Source organism: Ambystoma mexicanum, chromosome 6p, assembly GCF_040938575.1.
Source record: "Ambystoma mexicanum isolate Mex_15411 chromosome 6p, UKY_AmexF1_1, whole genome shotgun sequence".
Classification (NCBI taxonomy): domain Eukaryota; kingdom Metazoa; phylum Chordata; class Amphibia; order Caudata; family Ambystomatidae; genus Ambystoma; species Ambystoma mexicanum.
Genome location: NC_090935.1, coordinates 1,119,641,917 through 1,119,662,308, shown reverse-complemented (window position 1 = coordinate 1,119,662,308; position 20,392 = coordinate 1,119,641,917). Strand labels below are relative to the sequence as shown.

General features: G+C 45.5%; 1 protein-coding gene across 2 annotated transcripts in view; it reads left to right on the top strand.

The window, feature by feature from the left end:
- The window catches only part of SLC1A1 (solute carrier family 1 member 1), a 581,019-nt gene that overhangs the window by 369,928 nt on the left and 190,699 nt on the right, over positions 1 to 20,392 (top strand). For both annotated transcript variants that reach the window (XM_069625728.1, XM_069625729.1), the window contains 2 exons: positions 5,476 to 5,568; positions 19,444 to 19,558. In XM_069625728.1, coding sequence (XP_069481829.1) covers positions 5,476 to 5,568; positions 19,444 to 19,558 — 208 coding nt within the window. The remainder of the gene's footprint in view (positions 1 to 5,475; positions 5,569 to 19,443; positions 19,559 to 20,392) is intronic.

The window sequence follows — 20,392 nt, the reverse complement described above, 5'->3', positions numbered from 1 at the left end:
TAGATCCTGCCCGCGGATGACCTATATATGCTTGCTGAACTAGCGTGGGTAGCTACATCCTTGAGGGTTCAATGGCCTGGGGCGCGCAAGTGGTTTATAATTTGCAGGTAACAAGCAAATATTCTTCGAATAAGGTTGAAGGGATTACACCTGGATACCTGGACCTTATCACTGGGAGTCTGTTTAATTTGTGCGTGCCCTAGGATTCAGTAAAGGCCTGTCTGAGGGCCAGAATCTTCCTCTTTAGAAAAAAAAGTAAGAAATCTCTCTACAGCTTCAAAAAGCAGAAAAGGAACCTACAATGGTTGCCAGAAGATATCAGCACTTTCCTTAGTAAGAACCTCGTGCAATTACCAAAAGAAGCAATCTGACATGAACGAGAGGGTTCCAGGTATCACTGGGAATATGTGAAGATTGCGGCACCATTTCTCAGAGTCAGACGAGACAGTGGGCACCAAGCCTTGTTGCCAATCAGGTAACTAAGAGGAGGAATGTGGCCAGGGCTATGGCATTCCGACTTTTTAAAGTGTCCTAAAACGCCTTATTCACAGGACACATAAGTGCCGGAATAGATGCAGGGGTTCTTACATATGCAGGAGGCCCCCCCTCTCCTTTCTTGATCAATGAAATTGAGAGAAGAGGTTCTGCTTGCCTTGAAATGTCCCAAAAGGGGAAAGTCGCCTGGCATCAGTGGGCCTAGAGCGGAATTCTTCTTGAGGTAGCAGCATCGCTGACTGGGCCTCTTATTAAATGGGTACGTGTATACACGGTTGGCGTGTTTGGGTAATCGTGCTAAAATGTTCAGGAGGGCTGTGGAAAAGGGGAATTCGGAAAAGACTGACAATAGTGACCGCTAAAGATGTGGGCCGTTCCGCTGAAAAGCGTAGGTGAGCACATGTACGCAAAGGTGATAGCAAAAGGCTTCATTAGGGGCAGCCAGAAACTGGCTAGTAAAAATATCGTTGGGCTTTATAAAGGTTTGGGAAAGTGTGAATTATGCTGACTTACTGCACGATATTCAAAATGATGGTGAACCGCTGGTCACTATTTCTTTAGTTGTGGACAAGGCTTTCAAAGGGGTTTGTATGGTAGGGCTCTGCGGCTCTTCAAGTGTTTCGGACTATAACTCCCATGATCCTCCACCATTGACTATGCTGACTACTGCTGATGGAAGTTGTAGTGGAACACATCTGGGGAGGGAATGGCTGCACACCTCTGTTGTACGGGAACTACTTGTTTGCACATGTTGGAAGATGGTGGACTTGCTAGGTGCTCTTTATTTGGCAGAATCTATAAGGGATTCCTGTCACAAGTGGCACTGAGAGAAACAGTTTAGCCCATCGCTAGCTTGCCAGATCTAGTGAAAAGGATTCGGGAACCTCAGTGCGTACAGGATTAATTGGTGAAAATCTGAACTGCTCCCACAATCATCGCCTGTTTCAGTACACGCCCTGACAACGGCCGATGAAATGAGCAACCAACCATATCAAATATTTAGGCATTATTGCCAAAGAGACTTTAACAAGAGCATAAATAGTTTGATGCCCTTCGGCAAGAATTAAGTTGATTTGGAAAGGTGGTACAGAATGAATTTGAGTATTTGCAGCAAGTTTAATCATATTAAAATGATTCTTCTACACAGCTCCGCAATGACCATCGAGGGCTTCCTATTCAGCCCTGTGGGGGCATAGGGCACACTTAATAGGTTGATCGATCATTTTCTATGTATGGTACAGCAGGAAGGAAAAATGCGCATTCAAAGTTCAAGCCGTGCCTGCTGGCGGACCACCAGACATTCAATTTCCCAGTTCTGAGAACCTACCAGAAGGCTAGTGTTATTTGGCAAGTGGCTTCCTTGGATAGAGTTGGAAACTGACATGATGGGTGAGCTTGGCTAAACCAGACATTCAGATTTCTAGGATGGTCACAAACTGGCTCATGCCGAGCTTATCGTATTCAGTTACAAAAGATCAGTTGACTTTACATGCAACGATTAAAATGTGTCGATAAAATTGTAGAGGAATTTCAAAATGTCACTCAATCAAAGGGGGATTATTTGGCATGCATTTGTGAGGCTGTCCTCTCATTTGTGAGGCTGTCCTCGGAAAATACATGTGCCCCTTACATAGGTCATTGCAGTGGTGATCTCCCCCCTCCCAATGGGGATCAGGGTATGTGGCAGATTGCTCTTAGGGGTAAATGGGAGGATCACATGGAATCTAGCATAAATGATAGAATGAGAAAAATCATTGGTGGTAATATTAAGTTTTGCTCAAAAGATTTAATGGAGTTGTGTATGCAACAGAGGTCCTTATTTAGGCCATATGGACCTTGCAGAGAATGTTCACGTTTACGATGAGGGAGCCAGACGTATGCTGGAGACAGGCACCTTCATGAACACGGTACTGTCTTGCACCAAGGTGCCAAAGTTCTGGCATGAGGTTGCTGAAAGAGTAAGTGGCATTGCACGCTTCATTGTGCGTGTTTGGAAACCCAGCTGGCATGACTGAACTAAGGTGTGTTGTGAGATTGGGGAGTTTGCCAATGGTAGCGTGGCCAGAGCAGGCGGTATTATGTCATTGCAGGGATTCCAGGAAACCCCAATTTCAAACATGCATACAGGGTCTTATCCTGCTTGCATGCCTAAGGAAAGTCTCATTTCGAGTTGAGAACAATCTAGCAGAATCTGCAGAAGTCTGGTAAAGCATCCTTGCACTGTGTGGGGAGGGGATCCATGGAGAGAGTCTCTCTCCTGATGGAGGTTGTCTATTTGAGATGTCAAACCACTTAACCTACATTTAATTTCAAAGGTGAAGGTTTCTTTGGGGAGACCAAAGTATGCTTGTTATTTGGGTTGGGTGTGCATCACATGGTGCTGTTACTCCCCCTCCACTCCCAGGTCTTTGCATTCCACTTTATCGTCCCCACTCTTCTCGCTCTGGCTTCTTGTGCCATGTTTTCCTTTTGCCGATCTCTGATTACAGGACTGCCATACTGCCTTATTGTTTTAGACATGGAAGTAATCCTCAGTGGCAGAGTGTATGTGAATGTGTAGGTTTGGGCTGATTACATCGAATCAAATTGGTCGTAGGAGAATTGGTCAATTTCTATTTTTTATATGTACATTTTGCTGCATATACATGCAGGGGGAGACCCCGGCACCCACTCCCTTAACCCTTTTATATTAATTACGTCCTTAAACCCACTCCCCATATATATACATATATTTATATATATATATATATGTCCGGCAAAATGCGCAAAATATATTGCAACCAATTCTCTTTCTATCAATTCAGACGTGGCATAATCTACCAACACCAATTTGAAAATGGGCACCAAAATTGACTTTCATTCACCCAACAACACTTATTCTGATGAATTCAATATCCCTAGTGAATGAGGTACAAAGAACATAAAAGTTTCCTTTCATTCCCTCCAAACCTCCAAGGAACTCTGCTCTCACATCACCTCTGCCACCCACATTAACGTATAAACACTTGAATGTATAGTGTACAACCTGCAGGCCATCACCTGCCTAGGTTCTCTCCCCTGGGCTGGTCAGACCATTGCAGCATTCCCATTGCAATCCTTTATTTGGGTGATCCACAAAGGACCAACCTAAGACCTCCAAAGGTCATGCGTGCTCATTCGAAAGGTATTACCTAAATTGTTTGTTTACAATTGTTCGAATGGAATGAACAAATGACCGATTTTAAAGGGTCACAATTGACCTCGTCACAATTGAATTGACCTTTTCACAATTGACCATATATATATATATATAGGGTTTTGGGGGTTTTTGCGTTGGGTGGGAGGTTGCGGGGGGTTTCCCCCGCATACATGTTACAATTGACCTTCACAATTCGGTCAATTGTGAAAAGGTCAATTGTAATTCAAACAATTGTAAAACGAACAATTCGTATTCAACCATTCAAAAACCTCCACATCGGAAAACGTAAACACGCCTGCTTCTTATCTAAACCTACACCCTCACAAAAGGTCCATTGTCCTGAAGACGCGACTAACATAGCCCTACACTCGTCACAATGTTCATCAAACTCAAAATCTCTTCACCCTTTTAAATTAGCTCAATACTAAGAAGAGCGAAGTAGGCAAGATTGAAATGTGCAGGTGCAAATCCCAATCTCCATCAGACCTCACCCTACGGGAAAGGGCAGGCAGACACTGCGAGAGAACCATCTGAGATGCAAAATCACATTTCTACATGCAAGTCAGCAAGGACCCAGAGAACCCACACAACGATCGTCCATTGTGCCAAATCACCAGGATTGTCTGTTGGTAAATACCCTGGCACACATCACTTCTAGATAGCGAGGCCAATAACCAACCCACTAACAATCTCACCCCTCTGCATACACCTCTCAAACTCGAACCAAACACAACCACAACCCTAAAGCGCAACAAACCGCACAAACTTCACTGCACTGCAACACCAAACAAACCACACATAGCCTTGCACAACAGCACACGACGGCTACTGACCGGCAAGCACCCCCAAGCTCAGCGAACAGTGTTAGCCAAACTGAAGCTGCCAACAACACATCACTGCTCTCTTGCACTTATCTCGCTCGATCCTACTAACTCAGCCCCGCCCCCAAACCCTTTCCTTTTCAGATCTGCCAGAGTGCAGGGGAGCACTCCGGTGGTGATAGTGTGCTGTACAAATATCCATTAACACGCAGCCAATCCTTTCCTCCCTGTTCTAATTTCCACCTTGCGATGAATGGTTACTGATTATGTTGAAAGACGGTCACTCCTAGCATCCACGGTGATGCATGTTTTGCTCTGTTTTCCAATCATACTTGCACAAGGCCGCCAGTATTTGTGCTCAAATATTTATGCAACCAATTTATTGCCAAAAAAACCTTAGATAATTAGCAATGCAATTATATGTTATTTGAAGTTACACGTGCACAGTGACATGTTGCTTTAATAGGTGAAGTATCACGGATCTAAATCAATGAAATGAGTACCGTTATCACACAGGGAGATCACACCGCTTCCTGATTTGTATTTTAACACGTTAGAATCCACTTAATGTACGGCACCATGAAGATTTGGTCCCAACCCTGAATACTACGCCTGTGCAATGTGTCGGGCCCTGCTGACGCCACATCGAGGTCTGGAATCGAAACATACCATACCTAAATTGAAATAAGAGAATTTTACTATTTTTTGTTGGTTTTTCACTTCTGAAGTAGGCCATATTTTGCCAAATAATGGGGCCTCAAGTGGCTTGCCTTAATTGACGAGTATCGTTTTATTTCTAGAAATCAGATCGAGCCTAGTCTCGATTAACCCTTCAGGTCGGTTCACATGCCTATGACTTTCTGCCACCACCGCCCGTGCTGCCATGAACCAGGCCTACCATGCCATCAGCTTGACCCCTTCTTGCAAGATCGTGTTTCTAGGCCGCGTGCAACACTAAGCCGTGTCTTCTGTGTTTTTCAGGGGTTGCTGCCTTGGATTCCAGCGTCTCCGGCAAGATCGGCTTGCGAGCCGTCGTCTACTACTTCTGCACCACTGTCATCGCCGTCGTTCTAGGTAACTACCACTAATCATGCCTGTGGGGACTGGTTCTGCGATTATGCAAAGTTCGGTTGTATAACTCTTCAATCTAAGAAAAGTGTTTCATCAGGACAAGAAAACTACTGCTCAGGGGCCACGCTGTACATACTGTGGTAACGGCAGGAAGATGTGTGGGTATTTTAAATACCACTCCTTTTTAACGTTCCACCTAATTATGAGTTGGGATTGCATGGAATCTTTACTGCATGGGGTTTCGAACAAGTACTATATTGGTTATAGTGAGCGGGGTGTTGCCGGACACATCCCCGCAGCTCACCCGAGCAAGAAGAAGAAAAAAAAGCCAGGGGCTGCAGGGGTGTCCCCCCGCAGCACCCAGCTCACTATACTGTACAGTATAGTGGGCGGGGGCTGCCGGGGATACCCCTTTAGCTCACCCAAAGTATAAAAAAAAAATTAAAAAAAGAAAAGGACCCTATGGCGCCGGTTTCCGATCACGGAAGTGAAAGGGAACCAGCGCCAGTGACACAGTGTGTCTGAAGGGAAGGTAAGTAGGGGGTTGAGGGTGTGGTGGGGGTGTGGGGGGGGGCGTGTTGGGGGTGTGAGTGAGTGTGTGTGTGAGTTTGAATCTGTGTGATTTTAATGCATGTCTGTATGGGAAATGTACGAACATTTGTGTGTTGCAGACATTTCCCATGCGGACATTTACATCGCGGACCATTCCGCGATGGTAAAATCACGCAGATCCACGCTAAAGACTGTGATGATTTTATTGTCAGTTATTTAATTAAGTGTAATAGAAATACCCACTCCAAGTTTCTGGTCTGGTGTGTGCAATGGTCATTATCCCAAGTGATAATACACCCTCCCAAGCTCAATAATGCTTGCGGGTGTCTGAAATCTCACCTTTCTATCGCCATTCAACATACAGTTCCCTCGTGGCTCTTTGACTCCTAACCACATCTGCTTGCTTTTTGTTGGTCGCCATTTACCTTTCTTGCTCTTGTCATCAGAACCTGCATCACCTCTACTTATATGTCTCTGATCACTCACCCCCTCGCTCACTCCTCACCAGTCTCTGCGTCTCGCTCTTTGTAGGTTTCTCTCTCTCTCTTTCTCCCTCTAACTGCATCTCCCTCTTGCTGTGTTTCCCTTTCTCTAGGCATCATTTCCCCCACTCTGTCTCTCCCCTTTACACCTCTTTTGATCTCACACTGTCCATCTGTTATTCAGGTGGGGTTCACCTCCTCTCTCATGCCACCGGACTGCTTCTTTCCTTTCTTCATCCCCTCTCTGTCTCTACCAATATTTCTTTCCCTCTCGTCTACCTTCCCTCTCTTTCTTATTCTGTCTCCCCACTCCATGCCCAGAGGGCTCAGCAAGACGTGGGCCCCGATCACAGAGTGCAACAATGGCGGCCATTTCGAAATTACATTTGCACCAATCTTGCCAGAGCAAAATGGCATCTTTCCTGAATGAAGAGCACAAGAGACACATGTTGCACTTCTTGTCCTGTACAAACACGGGCAGTAAATTATCTGCCCCCTGTGCAAAACTGTCCGCCATTAGAGCAATTTATGTGACCTGATCCCATAGCAGGTGGATGTAAACTCATAAAGTCCTGTTTTTATTCTTGGCATTTAGGTAGTTTTAGTTTTGTTAATGGCATTTTAGATTTTGGACTGCAATCCCAGAATTAAAAGGTAAAGCATGAGTGGGTGCCCCCCCCCCATGTGTCTAGATTACAGGTATATCTTTCTTGTCTTAGCTCACCCCCGCTTCCTTTCCCTCCTCCACTCACACTGTCTCTCATTCTCGTTCAATTCTTCTATTATTTCTCGCTATCCAGCCCTCTGCCTCGGCCTCTCTCCCCTTCCTGCAGACTTTACTAAAGAGGGAAGTTCCTGGCCTAGGCTGCTGATCTGGTGAATAGGTTGCAGGGCTGGGTGCCCACCGATGAGCAATCTCGCTGTCGTTGGTACTTTGAAGCACAAAAGTTCCCCTAGAGGCAGAGCATTTGGAAAGGTTTGCTGTGATCGACTGTCATATGCTGCTGTCTTCTTTGGCCATTCTCCAGGGTGGAAGCTGGTGCCTTCCCAGAGGTCCAGGAGTCTCATCTCTTTCTCTGTCTAAGGTCTAAATGCCGATAGGTAGTTGTCTGCATAGTGAGCTTGTGCTGACGCTGAAGCTGTTAGGTGACTTTCCTCCAGTAGGTTTGCTAATGAACTGAAGGCTTGATTTTGGCCAGTAGTTAGCAGGTCTGTTGCCATATACAGTCATATTTTTCCAGAGGTTGTTTGTGAAATCAGCTAAATCTGGTAATTGGGCTAAGTTTCAAATTGGGATGGCCAGCGCTGAGTTCTCAAATCATTATAATCACAGCTACGTGCGTGAACAAAAATCTTGGCTATAGTAAATCTTTCTCTCTGAGGTCTAATAGGCCTGTTTGTTTTATCCAGATACATAAATTGTGTTTACCATTAGATGCATAAATGAAACTGCACTTACACAGCACAGAATCGAAAAACATCAAATTCTTTAAGCAGCAAATAGCTGCTTCTTATTAAGGGGACCCCTGACAAATACATCAACTATGTGTTCCCTCCCAGCTTCCTTCAGTTATAATAACTCTACTAGCATCTCTCCTCCCCCAGACAGATCCGCAAATCTAACAGCCATCCGTCCATGTTCGTGGTTAGAAAGTTACCCTGCATCGGATTAGAGGATTAGAGTGATCAAACCAACCCAACCGAGGCAAGTTGAGGAGCAGTCCCATCAAGGTGGCGCCGGAGGACTGCCATGCCACTTCTAAAGAAGCCGTCCTTGATTCCGAACGTTCTCGCCGTGTATCGGCCAATCACAATCCTTCCAGCTGTGTCTACATTAGTAGAGAAGGTCGTATCTGCGGAGTGTGAAGAGCACTTCTAAAGCTCAGGGTGCGTCGCTGATGTAGAAAGTTTAAGCCTTACCATTGGATGGAAAAAGCTGCCTCGCGGAGATGTTGGGTCATGCTTGACGGCTCAGCCTATGGACCTAAAAGGACTTACGGCTCCTTTGCCCAACATGTCAAACCATATTCATTGAAAACAGGCCCTTTTCTGGACAAACTGACATATGTATGAATCCTTTTGATCTCTGCTTTGGTGTACCCCATATATTGAACAGTTCCTTTTTCTGGTATCATCCGATCCGCAGGTGGAGCTCCCCCTCCTTCATAAAGTCCAGGCTCTGGCAGCAGAGATCAAGGAGGCAGCAAGCTCTCACCTCAGCTCCTCTTGCGGCTTAGGAGAGCTCTCACCTCAGCTCCTCTTGCGCCTTAGGAGAGCTCTCACCTCAACTCCACTTGCGCCTTAGGAGAGCTCTCTCCTCAGCTCCACTTGCGCCTTAGGAGAGCTCTCTCCTCAGCTCCACTTGCGCCTTAGGAGAGCTCTCACCTCAGCTCCACTTGCGCCTTAGGAGAGCTCTCTCCTCAGCTCCACTTGCGCCTGAGGAGAGCTCTTACCTCAGCTCCACTTGCGCCTTAGGTGGTTGGCTTCTTTTTCTTATTTAGTGAGGATTTCTTTTTATTTCTCCTGCTTATTGGCCTTCAGATAAATACAGGCAATATATAGTTCAGATGGAGCTGTCAGTCAGTATTGCCATGAAGGGGCGGTCAACGTAATATTTATGTTATAGTTGTTAAAAGTTGGGGTGTCATTTTGAACAGAAATTACATACAGAGGCAGCAAGACAACAGGGCACAGAGGCAATCCAGAGGTAGAGCCCCAGTAGAAGAGGCGGATGGCGATGGGAGATCAACCAGGGACATGGACTTGGCGACAGACATGCACGTCACATGTAATACAGCTCATAATCAAGCACATCTATCACAAAGCTTTGCAATATAATAGAATAAAGGTCAAGGCGAAGAGTAACAGAAACATGGGAAAGAAGACACCCCAAAGAAAAAGCCTTACCATCTAACATACACTCCTAATCATTTACCCCATATTCTCCCATTGAGTGATAGGTAAGCCACACTCTCTATTCTTGCTAACGTACGTAAGCCTTCAAACCATTCACCAGTATTCAGTCCTATTTTACATTTCCAGGTTGCCAGCCCTCTTAAGACAATGGGCCTCATCACGACCTCGGAGATAATGCCGGTGGTATTAGCGCGGGGCTTTTAGCACGACCGCCATAGCCCCCGGTGCTAATAGCGTGGGATCACGAGTTGGGCGGACTTGAAAGTCCCCATTCCCCATTGAGCCCATTCGGGAATGCCCCATTCCCCATTGGGCTCAATGGGGAAGTTTCGCGCTCATACCGCCGGAGGTATGAGCGCGAATTCTCGGCGGATTTCACACCAGCTCAGAGCTGGGTTGAAATCCGCCGAGGCCCTGATTCGGCGGACCCTTAAATCCAGCGGTAATAGCGCTACCGCCGGATTTAAGGGTTACCGCCGAGGTCGTGATGAGGCCCAATATATGGAGCCCAGACATGATGTTTAGGTAGAAGTGTTCAACGCGGTCCCGTGCTGGAATTGTGGCAAAGAGCCAGTTCCATACACTCATATTTTATGGACATGTGAGGAAGTGTGGAATTGGTGGGAGGATCTTATGGGAAGAGTCAATCTGGTCCTAGACCTTCAAACAGAGCCAAAAGCAGAGTTATTATAGTTCATGTCTTCCCTGATCTGCACCAAGGGCTTCCTGGCATAGCTCGATGACGTAGCCAACAACACTGGCCTGAGGTCTGGTGCAACACTCTGTATGAAATGTTTGCTCCAAATTATTTGGCTAGGTCATAGTATGTAGTCCCTCAGGCCCCCTGGTGTATTCCTCATGCCCACGATTCCTGATTCCTCGCCCTTCTTCTCGCTAGCAGTCTGGGCCTGCTACGTCCATTATAGGTCACAGTAGGTAGTCCCTCAGATTCCCTGATGTCTTCCCCGTGCCCATGATTCCCGCTGTCTCGTTCTTCTTGTCGCTAGCAGTCTGGGCCTGCTACGACGTCTCTTGTAGGTCACAGTAGGTAGTCCCTTAGACTCCCTGAGGTCTTCCTTGTGCCCATGATTCCCGCTTTTGCGTTCTTCTTGTCGCTAGCAGTCTGGGCCTGCTACAACGTCTATTGTAGGTCACAGTAGGTAGTCCCTTAGACTCTCTGATGTCTTCCTCGTGCCCATGATTCCTGCTTTCTCGTTCTTCTTTTCACTAGCAGTCTTGGCCGGCTACGTCCATTATAGGTCACAGTAGGTAGTCCCTCAGATTCCCTGATGTCTTCCTCGTGCCCATGATTCCTGCTTTCTCATTCTTCTTCTTGCTAGCAGTCTTGGCCGGCTACGTCCATTATAGGTCACAGAAGGTAGTCCCTCAGACTCCCTGATGTCTTCCTCATGCCCATGATTCCTGCTTCCTCGTTCTTCTTCTTGCTAGCAGTCTTGGCCAGCTATGTCCATTATAGGTCACAGTAGGTAGTCCCTCAGATTCCCTGATGTCTTCCCCGTGCCCATGATTCCCGCTTTCTCGTTCTTCTTGTCGCTAGCAGTCTGAGCCTGCTACGACGTCTATTGTAGGTCACAGTAGGTAGTCCCTTAGACTCCCTGATGTCTTCCTCGTGCCCATGATTCCCGCTTTCTCGTTCTTCTTGTCGCTAGCAGTCTGGGCCTGCTACGACGTCTATTGTAGGTCACAGTAGGTAGTCCCTTAGACTCTCTGATGTCTTCCTCGTGCCCATGATTCCTGCTTTCTCGTTCTTCTTCTCGCTAGCAGTCTTGGCCGGCTACGTCCATTATAGGTCACAGTAGGTAGTCCCTCAGATTCCCTGATGTCTTCCTCGTGCCCATGATTCCTGCTTCCTCGTTCTTCTTCTTGCTAGCAGTCTTGGCCGGCTACGTCCATTATAGGTCACAGTAGGTAGTCCCTCAGTCTCCCTGATGTCTTCCTCGTGCCCATGGTTCCGGCTTTCACGTTCTTCTTGCTAGCAGTCGTGACCTGCTACCTTCACCCTGTCTCTTTCTCGTTGTCTTCCTTTCAGAGCATCCAACCCAGAGTTCCTCTGATCGCACAAATTCTCTTTCTCCTCCTCAGCCTCTTTCTATTCCTTAAATCGGGTGATCCCCCTACCTGTAACTATTTGACACCCCAAGAAGGCATTTTATTAGTGGGGTCATTGTGGAAGTGCCTTAGTTCTAAAAACCATGCATTTCATTAATGACATAGAAAATAAATAAGTGTGATATTTGTGGGAACACGTTAGAGAAATCCCAATAGCAATTGTAAGATTAAAACGTTTTATTTTTTTATTTATACACCACCTAGATGAGTTTGAAGTAATGTAGATTGTAGGCAGTGTAGCTCTAAAGGATGGAATGCAAAAGTGGGAGTACGTCATAGCCCTCATTACTATACACCTTTTATATAAGGAGGTACAATCTTTACATGAGTGCATTTTGTAATCAAATGTGAAAGAAACTAGGACCAATGTAGTCCTTTTTATTACTCCTTTTTTATAAGGTAACATTTTTGCTTCATTTGTTCATTTGTTGTTTATTTCAAAAGAGGATGACAAAAAAGCGTGCATCTAGAAATAGGCACAAGGTTCTCCCTGCTGGAACCTGATGATCTGTGTAACTACCCTCCCCATCACACACATTCCTTTACTTGCCAAAATCCCGGAAAGTGTATTAACCTCCCAGCTTCATGCACATGTAGACACCAACCGCATCCTTCAAGCCTGTGTATCAGGCATCAGACCATGATACTGCGTAGAGACAGCCACCATCCAGGCGGTAGATGGTGCACTGTGCATCCGCTTCCTGGTACTCCTCTATCTCTCCACAAACTTTCACACCAAAGACCTTCAAGCCTTTATCAGCAGACAACACAGCAACCTCATGGGAATTGGAGAGAATGTCATCCTGCCTCCCAGTTCACTTCTCATCTAGGAGACAGCCATTGGTTTGTCCTTATAGATAGCTCCAACTCATTGCCTCGACCTGTCACCTGTAGGGTACCAGATGTCCATACTCTCACTAATGATCTTCAACCTGTAGCTGGAGCCCTTTGGAACCCTTCTTGCCAGCCACAATTTTGACATCTACCAATTCAAAGATGATACACACCTATACCTCAAACTATCATCAACGGCATCCACCAATTCAAGGTCTGCCTTTCCCTGATCCAGAAGATTTGGGTTTCGGTCTGCGATGAGTTGGTACAAGAACCCAAAGGGGGAGATGAATGTCCCAAGAGCAGATGGATGGAGTCTAAAGAGAGGCGGACCCTAGACAGAGCCTTTTGGAACACCAACAGTTAGAGGAGTGAGTTGAGAGGTGTTGTTGCTCCAGGAGACAGAGAATTGGTGAGGTGCAAGGTAATATTCAACCCAGGCAAGGGCTTGATGCCGAATCCCAAGAAGAAAGAGTATTTAGGAGACCAGAGTGAGCAATAGTGTCAAATGTAGCAGACTGGTCAAGGAGAATTAGTATAGAGGATAGCTATGTGTGCTTAGCAGTGGCGATCAAGTTGGACACATTCGTGAGAGCAGTTTCAGTGGAGTGACAGGAGCGGAAACCTGCTTTTAGGGGGTCGCAAAGGTTGTGGATGTCTAAGAAATCGGTAAGTTGGTTGAACACAACCCTTTCAAGCACCTTAGCGTAGTGTGGAAGGAGAGACAAAGGGTGAAAGTTAGCCGGTAGGTTCAGGTCAGCCCCTTGCTTTTTTAGGAGAGGGATGACCGTAGCTGTTTTAAAAACAGAGGGAAAGCAAGCAGAGTCAAAGGACAGGTTGAAGAGTTCAGCGAGGTGAGGGGCCACTATGGGGCAATAAGCATGACTAAATGAGGACCTGATGGGGCACAAGAAGGGGTGGCCTTCATCGATAGAGATGGCACTTTGTCAGTATTGGTGTGACTAAAGTGGCAGATGGAGACAGAGGATGATGGTAGAGTAGGTGGAGTGTACAATGTAGGAGGTGGGAGTGTGAGCAAGGTCAGGAGAGAGTCTCTAATTTTTGAAAAGTTTGCAGTGAAGTATGCAGCTAGATCATTAGATTAGCTGTAAGAGTGGGGTTGATAGTAATAGACTTAGGAGGAGTGAGGAGTGAGTTTAGGGTGCCATGTAGCCAGTGAGGATGATTGGAGTCAGAGTCAATGAGAATTAGGTAGAATTCCCTTTTAGCTTTATCAAGAGTGGACTTGAGAGAGTTCAGTGCAGAGAGGTAGAGTTGCAGGGCCTTGTGCGGGTGGGTACGCCTTCATTTTACACAGCAGCCAATCCATGTCTGTGAGGAGATAACGTATGAATGGGGTGACCGATGGTTGCGGAGGCTGAGTCTTAGGGGTGAAAGTAAGCAGTGAGAGTAGAATGAGTCATATAGTAGGGATTGGAAGCTGGAGAAGGCAATGTTGATGGTGGAGGTAACGGGTGTGAAGGAAGAAAGGGTTCTATGTCATATTTCCGCATTTTAAAGCCATGACACAAAAAAGACCTATTTTTGGGCCGTTTTTGTCTTGGCTTTAAATTGCAGAAATAGCACATTCAGTCCCCGCCCCCTCCTCACCTCCACCCTCTCCCACTGGTTCTCTCATTATTTGGGGGTTTAAGCCCCCGAACCCACCCTTTTCCCACCCTCCACCCCTTCCCAGCACAACACACGCTAACTCCCCACACATATGCACTCAGACACATACACGCACACATACATACAAACAGCCACTCACCTCTCACTCCCACGATGCCTCCTCTGAGGCTTGCAGTGCCTGTCAGCCCCTGTGCGTACTCATGTACATCAGGGGCGTGGCAGTCCAATTTAGAAAGACCATTCTGTGTGGTCAGGCAACAGTCTTTCTAAATCGTTTTTTTTTCTTTTCGGAAAAAAGAAAACTGGTATTTGACCTAACACTGGAGGAGAGAGAAAACTGTAGGTCAGAGACAAAGGGGGGATGGTAGAAAGTTTACATTTCTTTTCAGTAATAGGTGAAGCAAGTAGTGAGGATAGGTCAGAGGGTGGAAAGGAGATGGTGGTGGAAACAATTGAGTCATTAAATATGGATGGTGTGACAGTAGTATTAGTGGCTGACTTAGAGGTGGAGATGAATAAGAGATCCAAAGAGTTACCCTCTGTGTGGGTAGGTAGGTGATGGATAGAGTGCAGAGCGTGGTCACTAAGAAAATACTGAAGTTCAGATTCTGAGAAGTGGTTGGAGAGGGAAGGCTAAAGTCTCCTAAGAAAATGAGGTGATGTTTAGTGGAAAGAGAATCAAAGAGTTGCCCAAGATCATCAAAGAATGGTCCAGTGGGACCAGAAGGGCGATAGCTGGCGATGATGTGTACCGAGTGAGGAAGAGCAATAGTAGAGATGGTGGCATTGGAGATTTATGAGCCCTCAAACCTAATATTGTAAAAATGTGTACGTTTAGGCAATACATTATTTGTGCTGGTGCTGTAAAATACATCTAGCAAACCAGACACACAGTACCTTGGCAAAAAATAAGCACTGGTAGAGGTGGTATGGATAGAGTACTCTATCCGTATCACTTTACACATCTTTACCAATTAGATGGTCTTCATCAAAGGCCTTAAATCTTTCCTTGTTAGGTTTATAGCCAGCTCATTCAATCAAATGCATGATAAATGCATAATCTTCAACAACGATGGCCATCTAATTTGAAGGTTTTACACATGTGACAGCCCCAAAACAGTAAATAAAAGACATGAACATAATAATTGACTAAGACTAACTATGACCAACCCTCTACAAATAAACACAGTGGTCAAAGTTATCCTCTTCTAACTATCCTTGCTCTGAAAAATCCAGCTACTCCTAAACATTCCACATTAGAGAGTGGGGTTTATCAGAGCCCTGGTCCAGGCACGCTACATATTAGTCTACTGCAGCGCCTCCAGAAAAACATGAACTACAAAACAAGGAAATTCAGGCAGCTAGAGAGCCCTTACATTGAAATAAATTACCCAAAATCTCAGACTGAAAAGCCCTGAATTGGCACTTTGTGCATTATACGATTAAACTCTAAGTCCCCTCCAACAAGCATAAGGTTTTACCAGGCAGGAGGCTAATGTACCTGCAGAGGTGTCCCCTTTAGGTCCTAAAAATGAACAAATGTTTGGTCAACGTACAGAAAATCTGTCAACTAAAATTCAAGAAGAAAAAACACAGGGCACTGCCTTCTTGGATAAAATGTTCTCCTCCAAGCCTAGAGAGCACACAGGAAAACTACCTGTGCTCCAAACACCTCCGGCAGAGCGAACAGTTGAAAAAAACCAATCAATGGCTCATTGGGAAGATGATACGCAGTGACAGTCATGCTAGATAAAGGACTCACTTTGATTCCTAGTTCAACTCCTTGGCATTCCAAGGCTGAATCAAGAGCACTGCCATTCCTCTGTACTCCCATTAACTTCCTGGCCTTACACGATCCCAATGTTGTATGATGAACGCACTGTCGGAATCGTATATTCCATTGAAAAGTTGACATCAAGTATAGCATTTTACTCTACCTGTGAATGCATCAGTGATTCAAATCGACTAATACTTTCTTCTATGACTTATGAGTGGGTATCTAACCTTGGGAAGAGGGCAGTTTGTCTTGAAGCATTTACCCCTCTGAAATTATCAATGTTTGTCTCCATGAGTGAGCCGTAGGCTGGACACCAATAGTCCTTCCCCTTTTGTAATGGCTGGGGAGGCAAAGAATGATGGCCTGGAATGTTGCCCAGAGCAATTCCTGAGGTTAAGATTTATTATCAACCTTCCAGCCATCGCCTCTTTTGTTTTGCTGTAGTCACCACGAGTGGGATGGGTATTCCCAGATGTGGGTCCCGTGCCTGCTGGGCCTAGAGACCCAAGCTACTCCTCACTGAGGAGGTCCAATGAGGCCGAAACATGTTTGGGGATGCTTGTGGTCTCGTGCAAAAGAGATGTGACCAAGCAGTTCGAGCTCGGCTGCCCCTTTTGGGGTGGGACCAAGTCTGATTTGCATGTGGTCTTACACCTTTTGTATGGCTTGGCAGGTGAAAAACGATGGTCCGGAAGGTTGCCCAGAGAAATGCCAGAGGTTAACATTTGTTCTAAAACGTTGAGCCTTCACCTCTTTTGTTTGCAAGTCCAGCAAGTACTGTCCGCTTTTGCATTTGTTAATGGGGACCTTTAAGGGACTAGTGTTAATCCAGCCTAAAATAATATAAAGTATTTGAAATGATCCCATAATTACCAATTTGTTAACAATATCATCATTAATACTTTATTTGGATTAATTAACCCATACAAGACAATAATACAAAATAATCAATCTATCTTCACAATTTAAATTATAATCCCATAATAGCTTAATTACACAATGCCAACTTCAATACATTCATAAAAACAGCAAAATCGTAAAACATTATCAGTTCCATTATACTGGATCTAAACTTGCATGCAAATAATCGGGTGCAAAATTAGCTATCAATATAACATTCGTAGCTTAACAAATGTAGTAAAGGTTTTCTTCACTTAGTAGCCTGAAGTGTAATTGAACCTGTGGCCCAACTAGTATACGGAACTCCCTGAAATTCATTAACCGATCCATGGCCGATCTCATGTTGCATTGCCTCCAGCGTCCCAACAAAGTAGCCTTCCTGATGTCTTCATAACAGGAACTCAATATAAGGCAATGCTGCAGTCTTCCTGCTCCATCTTTGTAGTGGCGGAGCAAACAACTTCCTATATGTTTCCATTAGCCTCGCTGACTACTGGTCCTCAACATTCCCAGCCGCATACCCACTTAAGAGCATATCTCGGAGTTTCCCAAGCCACCTACTCTAGATAATCAGCTGGAGCGTGCACCGGGGAGCACGAGAGGTATGTCCTTACCATGGTCCTTCCAGCACGCTTCTCCCTTTCAGTAATCCACTGAAACACCTCTAACTTCTTCGCTAGGGCAGAGGCCAAGATAATGGCAGACGCTGTCCGAATACTACCACCGTCTGCAACCTGAGTACAAGCAGTCGGCAAATTCTCTCTGTCATTACCAGCAAGATCGCTGGCTGTTTGCTGGTGGACTCTCTCCTTGATGGTGGAGGCGTCTGCCTCTATCATACACACTATTCGCAATGGCGCGGTGGTGAGCAGTTTACTGTTTGTGGACTTTTGATTGCCTCCCAGAAATCAACAGTGCCAGTCAGGTTTCCCTTAATGGTACAGGGCACATCTCAAGTGCTTGACGTGACGCTGCAGTAAAAAGAATGCAGAAATATTCAACTGGGGCAGGGGCGGGGCAATATGGACATCTTTAGAGCCCTTTCTATAGAACGGTTGTATTTCAAACACACGCGTGCACGTAGAGTGCGCGAGGTCCAGATTTAGATCAAGAGCATGTGCTAGGAGACCTGGCGAAGAAGTCAAACTCCCTTTTCACTATGTCCAGCAATCACTAGAAATTATCAAAAGGCATCGTGCAATTCGCGTCCATACAAAACTTTTAGCTGGAGCACACTGTGAGCTGAACCATGCAGGGAGCCGAAGTAGACCAAATGACTCCATTTCCTTCGCTCGTGCCTTTAACCTGAAGTGGTAATGCCCCCCCTGCTCAGGACCTATTGCTTAAGTAAACCCCCACCTGCCGAATAGCATGCATCGAGTATAGTGTATATATTTCTGATTGTAACCTACAATATACGATGTAACATTCTTCTTCTTCCAGCTTTCAATAATGATTTCACTGTTTGAAAGGAATATGTTCAATTCTACATAAACCAAACTAAATTATGCGCAATAAAAAGTGAATGTCCAGATCGTTTGAATGACAGGATAGTAACGACCATGGCATAATAAGTCATTATATAGATAAATGGACTTTGATATAAAAAATAATTATTTGCAGATTGTCAAGATAAATTAAGGATTCCAACCATTGTGAAACCTGCATTTCTTTTAACACCTAGTATTTTCAAAAAACCGGAGGAATAACCTAGATTTTCGTACAATCCATTTGGCCCTCTGCCTCTTGGTTGGTCAGGTCACCTAAACGCCTTGACTGCAGTTTTAGACCAGTATGATACACAAGGTTCAGTGGTCGAAGTGGGCAGAAGCGGTCGGGAGCGGTGCTCCTCTACTTTCTTTTATTACGTTTTACTGTTCCTACACTTTTCTTTTTAAAATAAAAGTGTGGGAAGAAGTTGAAACTTACACTGAACGTTCCCTTAAACAGCAGTCGCATGTGTTTGGGGTGTTTGTATTGTGCGTGGGAGGGAGCGCTGTGATGGGGTTTGTCGGGAGCGAGGGCAGGCCAGTAGGGAACATAGTTCCACCACTTCTTTTTGTACACTTTGACCACTAACCAGGTTAGGTAGCCTTTTGTTTATATTTATGATATGTATGTATTAAACATGTCATTTATAGTTACATTTGATGTGTCACACGTTTCACCTGTATTACATATAAGAGTGAAAGAGAGAATGAGAGAGAGAGAGAGAGAGAGAGAGAGAGAGAGAGAGGGGGAGGGGAGGGGAGCTTCCAGTGCATATATGTTACTCAGCATTCTCACGGTCGTGCTGTAACATCAAGCAAAAGACCAATGGAGACCCCCAAGGTATTTTTCTGAAACAGCTCAATGACGAAATAAGGTTTAGCCTCCATTAGCACCAATCTATAGCTACCACAGTGTCTTCGCTTGCTTCAGCCTATTCTGGGGAGTTGTGATGGACACCGTAATCGGCAAATGGAGCAGAGTACTCGTATCTTTGATGCGTTATCAAAATAGATGTGAGGTATAAAAGTGATGTGGTGGGAAGGCTGTGCTGCTATCACAGGTGTAAAGCGCCTTCTCGATCGAGCTCTCCTGCTTGTAGTGTGCTGTCTGATAAGGTAGTGTTGATTTACCGCCACTCCTAACGCTCCCATGTCTTCCGTGAAGGGATTGTGCTGGTGGTGAGCATCAAGCCTGGGGTGTCTCAGAATGCCGCCGATATCGACAGGACGGGCAGCACCCCTGAGGTCCACACCGCCGACGCCATGCTCGACCTGCTGAGGTGAGCTTTTAAGTGCACAGTGTTACTTTGTTAATTGTTTCTGGTCATTTCTGTGAACGGATCAAAGATGCACTTAACATTTACATGTTTTCAGCTGTACAGGATTTGGAGCAGTTGGAGTGGAACAAGATCTTTGTGGGGTTAAGGATGGGCCACCTCAGAGTGTTAGCATGCGGCAAAGAGTCTGGAAGTAAATGTCGGAGCGCTGTACCTCAGCTAGTTCCATCTTTTGAAGCAGGAATTGTCAGAGTGCCACTGTTAGGAAAGATTTCATCAATGTGTAATTTTCCCTCCATTTGTGGACCCCCCAAACATTTTGCTTTTGTTTGACTATCCTATCCTGACTTTTGCCAGTGGAGCACAGCCTTCAGCTGCTCTCCCCTGGGCTTTTGCTCACTTGTTATGGGGAAACTGACACGCCCTTCAGTTTGTCAGTACTGGGAAACTATGTTTCCCTTTGTCTTCGACTATATTGCTATTTCTTGGTAACTTTTTAACAGTGCACAATGTACCTTCTAGTACTGTGCCCTTGGGTCCTTTTTGTTTTATGGCCCTAGACACCCTCGAAGGATTTTTGGATATTTGTACAAGTGTGCCTAGGATTAACTCGTGGCAGCAGTAACTTTTTATAAGTGTTTTACTCCTTTTTACAGGATCAGATCACATTTCCCGTGTTTGGTTAAAGACTGTGTCCAGGTCAGAAAATGGCTGAGCCACAAAGTCTTTTGTTCCATCACATGGCCATTTTGTCCCTTGCCTTCCCCGAGGTCGAGTGACCAGGGTTTTCCCTATTTGGGCATGCAGCCTCCCGCGAAAACCGATGTCTTTCGCAGG